At 60.4% G+C, this 6,650-nt stretch overlaps 2 protein-coding genes across 2 annotated transcripts in view; both read right to left on the bottom strand.

The window, feature by feature from the left end:
* Window positions 1-6,650, bottom strand: part of UFD1 (ubiquitin recognition factor in ER associated degradation 1) — a 68,319-nt gene that overhangs the window by 42,827 nt on the left and 18,842 nt on the right. The gene's annotated exons all lie outside the window — the stretch shown is intronic.
* CLDN5 (claudin 5) lies at window positions 2,018-3,588 on the bottom strand. The gene has a single exon (XM_081123262.1). It carries the CDS (start codon window positions 3,193-3,195, stop codon window positions 2,539-2,541), a length of 657 nt encoding a protein of 218 aa, XP_080979388.1. The 5' UTR covers window positions 3,196-3,588; the 3' UTR covers window positions 2,018-2,538.

Here is a 6,650-nt window from a genome sequence, read left to right as displayed (position 1 = left end):
ACAGGCATACAGTGGGGCCCCAAGCCAGGAAGGGCTCCTGATGGAGACATGATGCCCCCAAGGTCAGCTTCTCCTGCGTCTTTGTCACAGAAGGTCTGAGCTAGACAGGGCCTTGGTGACCTCCTAAGTCTTCAGAACAGCGAGAGTTCTCGGAGCCATGGGGTCAGCTGGTCTTCCTCTCCCAGATGTCTTGAGCATGATCTGGAGGCAAGAATGCTCACCACTCCCATCTATTCCTGCTCTTTGGGAGGTCTGTGGGGTACCTCACCTATCTGAGGCGAGGAGAGAGATGTTCATACAAGTGGCTGAACCTGTCAATGGCTACCGTCTGGAGCTTGGGTGCCTGGGAAGCAAGCAGGTTGGAGGGACATGGCCACCTGGGTGCAGCACCTGGGACTGTGGGCAGGCAGAAGCAGAGTGGTTTGAGCAGGCTATAATTTAGTGGAAGGGAAAGCCTAAAAAGAGTAGCCTGAAATTGAGGATGTATCCAGGTCTCAAGGCAGCCTTTGGGAAAGGGTAGTGGGCAGTGATGGCGGCCAGCTTCTCTCTCCTGACCTCTGGCAATGGAGTTTGCCCTGCTCTTAACACGGGTCGGGTGGCAGCAGCCTGGCTGTTTGCAAAAGCTGGGGGTGTGCAGCTGCCTTCAGAACCCCAGCTGATGCCTGGGTCCTGAAAGAGTTGGAGAGCTATGGGTTTGTGTGGGATGCAGACTGCTCCTGGCCAAGTACCCCATAGCCAGCATTAGCTGGTCCCAGCAGCCAGGAGCAGCAGTGCAAGGACCAGGATGACACACTCCCTCAGGAGCTGTTTTTGGCCCTATTGCACAGGCCACGGTGGGCTGCTGAGATTCTTTTTACTGTGGGGCCCATCCTGTTGCAGCTCTTCCCATTGTTGGGAGCTCAGTCAACCAGATGTTTCAGCCTCCCTGGAAGTCCCACTCACTGGCTCTCCTGAGGCCACCCTGAGCCCATGTCCTCGGGTTTTCCCCCCACCCCCAAGAAGCCTGACCAAGCCTGGGAGACTCCTTGCCACTGGACATGGCCCAGGGATTTCTGGACATGGCCCCTGAGGCCGGGTTTGGGGGCAGATGCCAAACCATCCTGCTGGCCAGGCTTAGAATGCCTCCCTTGCTTCTATCCACTGATTTCTTCTGCCCTCTGCCCTAGCCTTTGGCAGAAGTTAAAAATGCATTAATTTCAAGTGCCTAGAACAGGGCTGGAAGCAAGGAGCTCTTGGTTGCTGTAACAGATAGCTTTGCCCTCTGGGACCCACCCCCAGGTGCCTGACTGGGGCCAGCATAGCTCCCAGGGGTCCCACCCATAACAGGAAGGTCATACAGGGTGCTCCCAGCAGGTGTGATGGTTGGCACAAGACAGGGATGATCATCAGTTTGGGCACAGCGGAACAGAAGACTGGCAGAAGAGCCAGGACAGAGGGGCTGGAGCTGAGCCTTGGCACTCTTCAGGCAGTTGACCATGGGCCTCCTTCCCATGGCAACCAGCTTGTTGACCTGCAACTAGCTCTGCTGAAGCCCAGCACATCCTGGATTTGCCTGTTCCCACAGGCAGAAAGGGCCCAATCGGTGTATAGATGTCTGTGGCCATTTAATGTGACCCAGAGATAGGTGAGCCCTAAAACGGCAGGTAGAAAACATCCATCCTGTGCAGCCCAGCCTCTTCCAAACAAAGCCAGCAGCGGCCTGACAGCCCACCCTCAGCACTTCCTGCATCCCAAGCCCACCACTCACTGGCTTGGGGATGGGAGTCCAATCTGCATCTGCTGGTTGCCCATGACAGAGAGGCTCTTCTCACTACAGCTGTGGCTGTTTTCCCCCCAGCAGGAAGGTGATCAGGTGGCAGAGAGGACCCAGGAAAAGGCTGGGGGTGGGATCTTATGGACTCCAGAGCCAGCTGTGGAAGGTCCCCATAGGAGCCTTTCAAGGAGGAGTCCGTGGGTGGGGGGAATGAATGGGGATTGCTGGGAACAGGTGGTGACAGGACAGACAACAGAACACAGGTGGGAGGGTATTCAAACCATTTACTAAAGTTCTTACCCTTCCCCAAACTGCAAAGGAGGACGTTGCCACAGCCCCACACCCAGGGTCTTGTGCACCTGAGGAGCTGCTGGGTTGAGGGAGGGAGGTCCAAACCAAGTCTCTTGGTCCCCCTGGGCTCAGGGCCTGCTGATGGGGTAAAGGCCAGCTATACACATCCCCGGGCCCTCAGTCTGCCCCTCTGGAATCAGCAAAAGCTGCTGGAAAGTACAGTGGCATCCAAGACCACGAGGGACGGGGAGAGAAGTAGCATCTTTGGTCCAGTGCCCACACAGCCAAGGAACCCGCGCCCCACCCACGTCGGGGCCGGCACTGCCCTCAGAAAAACCGAGTAAGTCCTCCCAAGTGGTGTCGCCTGTTCAGGGCAGGGCACCGCCCAGGGCCCAGCGAGTAGCGGTCGGAGTGGACGGGCTGCGGAACTTCCTGGCCAGTTTTTCGGCTGGAGAACACGGCTGGCACGAGGGAACCTGCCGTGCCCGGCGCCCTCAGACGTAGTTTTTCTTGTTGTAGTCACCGCCGGCCGCGGGCCGCCGCGGCGCCGAGTACTTCACAGGGAAGCTGAGGTCGGGGCGGCCCGCGCAGACCCAGGCGCCGCAGCACACGAGGCCACCACCGCACATGAGCAGCGCCGAGGCTGCCCAGCCGATGTACAACGCCGCGCCCAGTTCGTACTTGTTCGACACGGATACATTCGGGTCGTAGAATTCGCGGACCACAATGTTGGCGAACCAGCAGAGCGGCACGAGCGCCAGCAGCCCGCAGAACGCGTAGAGCGCGCCGCCCGTGAGAGCCACGCGCGCCTTGCTGGGACCCGGGGCCACGCAGGTGGTGCACTGCGCGCCCGCCAGGGTCAGGCAGAGTGCGACCAGCGCCAGCAGGACGGCGCCCACAGTGAGCGCCCGCGCCGCCTGCACCTCGGTGCTCAGCGCCAACACCGAGTCATACACCTTGCACTGCATATGCCCCGTGCTCTGCACCACGCACGACATCCACAGCCCTTTCCAGGTGGTTTGCGCCGTCACGATGTTGTGGTCCAGGAAAGCCGTCACCTGCCACATGGGCAGCCCGCACGCCAAGATCAGGCCCACCCAGCCCATCAGGCACAGCACCAGGCCAAGGATCTCCAGCGCTGCCGACCCCATGGCTGGAGGTGAGACGCGCGCCCGACGGCCCCGGGACCTCCACGGGGGGCTCGGCGGTGCCTTGGCTGAGCAGGTCGGCGCCCCGCGTTGATCCTGGTGCCTTTGCGCTCGCACTCTGGCTCACTGCCCTCTATGAGCTCGCTCCACTGGCCTGCAGCACAACCTCGCGTCTGCCGGCACCTCCCGGGGTCCTTCCCATTTGAAGGTTCGGGGGGCGGACTCGGGTTCGGCCTCCCAGCTGGAGCAGCCAATCCGCGCTCGAGCCATCGGCCCGTAGCCAATCATGACGCCCCCCAGCAGCTGGCAGATAGGAAAATTACCGCGCGAGTGAGGATAACGGAGTGCGGTGGGACCCCTCCTCACCGGGCTGCCACCCCCAAGCCTCCACCGCAGTTGTCTAGTCGGGGCAGAGCGCATTCCGGATTGGCCTGGGGCGGCTGCGCGCGCTCCACCGGCCACCTCCCTGCATGTCCCCGCCTTGCCATTTTGGGAGCTACATGATCCCCAACTTCCTCCGCCACTTCCTGGAACAAGTCTGATGGTCCCTACCCCCAAGGCAGCTCCACTCTTCCCTGGCCAAGGTCTGAGGGACTCCCCACCATCACCCCTACGCAGAGGCCTGCGTGGGGGACTCTCGTAGCCTCTTCTGGGTTAGCCAAGCACAGCTCTGCCTATTCCTCCAGGAAGCTCGCCCAGGAGGCTAACCGGGATCCAGGCCCCTTCACGGCATCCTTACTGCGCGGCGCCCCTCTGAGCCTTGTCGCTCTCTCCCACAGGCTGAGAGGCCAGGCAGGATTGTGCGAGTCGGGCTGGCCTACCTCGTCCAAGGCCCTTCCCAGTGCCACTGCCCCCCCCCCCCACTATGCCCCTGCCCCAGAGACTTCCCAGACCTCTCAACATTCCCGGGGACTGCTCCTCTTTCTGAGATGCTGCCCATCCCCCTCCTGGGAAGCTCAGCCCCGGCGACACCACTTCAGGAAGTCCCCAGTGTTCCCCAATGACCCAGCATACAGGTTGTACTGGCAGGAGCAGCGGTGGCCCAGGCTCCAAGGCCTACTCTGACCCTCAGACAGGAGAGACACAAAGGGACAGAGGGGCTGTGCTCTGCCCTCCTAACAGTGGCTACCCTGGCACCCCAGCCCCCAGACCGCCCTCTGGAAGCCAACTTGGAGTTTCCTGGCCAGGAGGAAGAGCCCCCATCCTCGCTAGAGGAGGGAGGTGCGGGATTTCCGGGCATTCTTCTGCACAATGGCCCAGCAGTTTCTCGAAAGGCCCACCGGCATGAACACTGGGGCCCCCCTGAGGCTCAGGTGGGGCATCAGGCCCTGCAGCCCGCAACCCCACCGGGCCACCAGCCCCTTTTTGTCAGCCCCCTCTCCACTCCCTGTCAGCCCCTTTGTTTCTGGTAAAGTCTACTCTGTCCTGGACTGGGGCCCCCAGTATGCCTGTGCTTTCCTATGGTCCGAGGTGCTTGGCTCTGCTAGACAGGGCCCTCCAGAGGGAAGACTGGTGTTGAGGCCAGCCACAGCCTGGGAGCTCTGTCAAAGCTATCGCTCCTGGGCCCTGGTTCCTTCTCCTTCCTCAGGAGGCTCTGAGATAAGGCCAATACCCTGTTCCTCCAGCACGGGGAGGTAAGGCAAGTTTGCTGGGCCCTGTGGGCAGGGGTGGGATGTAGGGGGAAATTTTACCCCCCTCCTTGCCCCCAGCTCACCTCCAAGCACCAAGAATCACTGTGTCCTCCCAGTCACCACTTCACTGACTGCTACCTTCCTGCTGCAAGCCACGAGCCACTCTCCTGCCACCCTGCAGACCCTCCTGGTCATTGCGTCTCCCATCCACTCTAGGGGGTCCAGCTAATACCTAACCCACCCTACCCTCTCTATCCTGCTTCCCCTAGCCCAAGTCCAGGGACCTTGCCCAGGGTCCCCCCGCCACACTGCACACTGCTTTCTTCCCATGACCACCTCCAAGGCCTCAGACTATCTGGGCTCCACCCTTGCCCACTGGGCTGTTCTCAGGGCAGCTGGGCCACCCCAGCAGGCCCCTCCCCTGGCTCACCCTCTGCCTAAAACCCTCCAGGGCTTTCACTGCCCATGGACAAAGTGCTGACTACTGGGAGTGGCCTAGGGTGCCTGGCTATGTTGGGCCTGACAGCTCCAGCAGCGCATACCCTGTGCTGCACCCAGACTTGCCTCCGTCTGGGCCCTCAGGCTGGTCTGTCTCACCCACCGATAGCCTCTTCTGCCTTAAGCGCTTGTCCCTTGGCTTAGGGCCTGCTCATCTTCTACATTGTGTTGCTGCGGCCACTTCTTCTCAGAGGCCTTTTGCCCAGTCCCCTAGCCTTGCTCCCAGAGGCCCAAGCTGGAACTGCCCATCTGCTTGTTGGTTTTCCTCACCAGTATCCACAAACGAATTTCAACACAGTGGCCAGTTTCATGCATCTGTACCAGGTAGGGGGCTGCCTGCTGCCCCTCCAGCCAGCTTGGGTGGCAGCCGCATGAGGCTCTTCCCCTTCACCTGCCCACCCTCTCTCTACCACTTTGGGGCCCATCCTGGGGTCCACCTCCAGCCTGGCACCCCACGGTGCCCTCAGTGATCCCACGACTCTTTGGGATAGCCCCACAATATCTTTGGGACCATAGTATCCTGCGGGTGTCAGGTTCCACTTACCACAATCTGATTTCTACCGCAATATCACTGTATTGGTTGTAGTCCTGGCCCACAGTGGAACCAAAGCCACCACAGGGAGGCCCAGCCCATACCAGGGGTGGAGGGGGGAGGAGGTGGGGAGGGGAGGCATGAGGACAGCCCACCCTTCCTTCCACTCAGGAGGATCTCCTGACCACTTATTGTGTGCAGAGCACATTCTCTAGTGGAGCACAATGCAGGGAGCTCCCACCCTTAGCCAGTAATTGGGTAAGGCCCTTTCAGGTGTGCCTGTGGCCTGGGACAGAGCAGTGTGGTGTGGAGTGATGGCCTCTCGGAGGAGCTGACAGCTCAGCCAAGATCTGGGAAGAAGTTCGAGCAAGAGCCCAGAGGTAGGAAGGGGCAGAGCTCCAAGGGGCAGATGGAGGCTGGCTTGCTGAGGCCATATGGGTAGGAGGGGGCCTGCAAGCCGAGTTCAGAGGGGTTCCGGGGCTGGGCAGCGACGTCAATCCCTGATCTGTGGCAAGGGGCTCCCGCCGCCAAGGCCACCTGCTCATCTATGGCCATTGTTCTCTTTCCCAGGGGAAGTGCAGCAGGATCTCATTAATTGTGTGAGGGAAAGGCCTGAGTCAGCAGAAAAGCAAAATTATCTTGAGCAGCTGCTGGCTGACCCCAAGCCAGGGTTATCCGGTGACCTTCCAAGGACAATCTAAATTTAGGCTCCAAAGTCCTTGGGTTGGGGTTTGGGAAGCTCCTAGTTAAGGGATTTCATTTCAGAGGAAGTGAAAAACATTCCTTCTATCTTTCGG

The sequence above is a fragment of the Miniopterus schreibersii genome (genome assembly GCF_964146895.1).
Source record: "Miniopterus schreibersii genome assembly, chromosome: 20".
Lineage (NCBI taxonomy): Eukaryota > Metazoa > Chordata > Mammalia > Chiroptera > Miniopteridae > Miniopterus > Miniopterus schreibersii.
The sequence above is the reverse complement of the archived record's forward strand: the minus strand, read 5'-3'. Positions and strand labels throughout refer to the sequence as shown.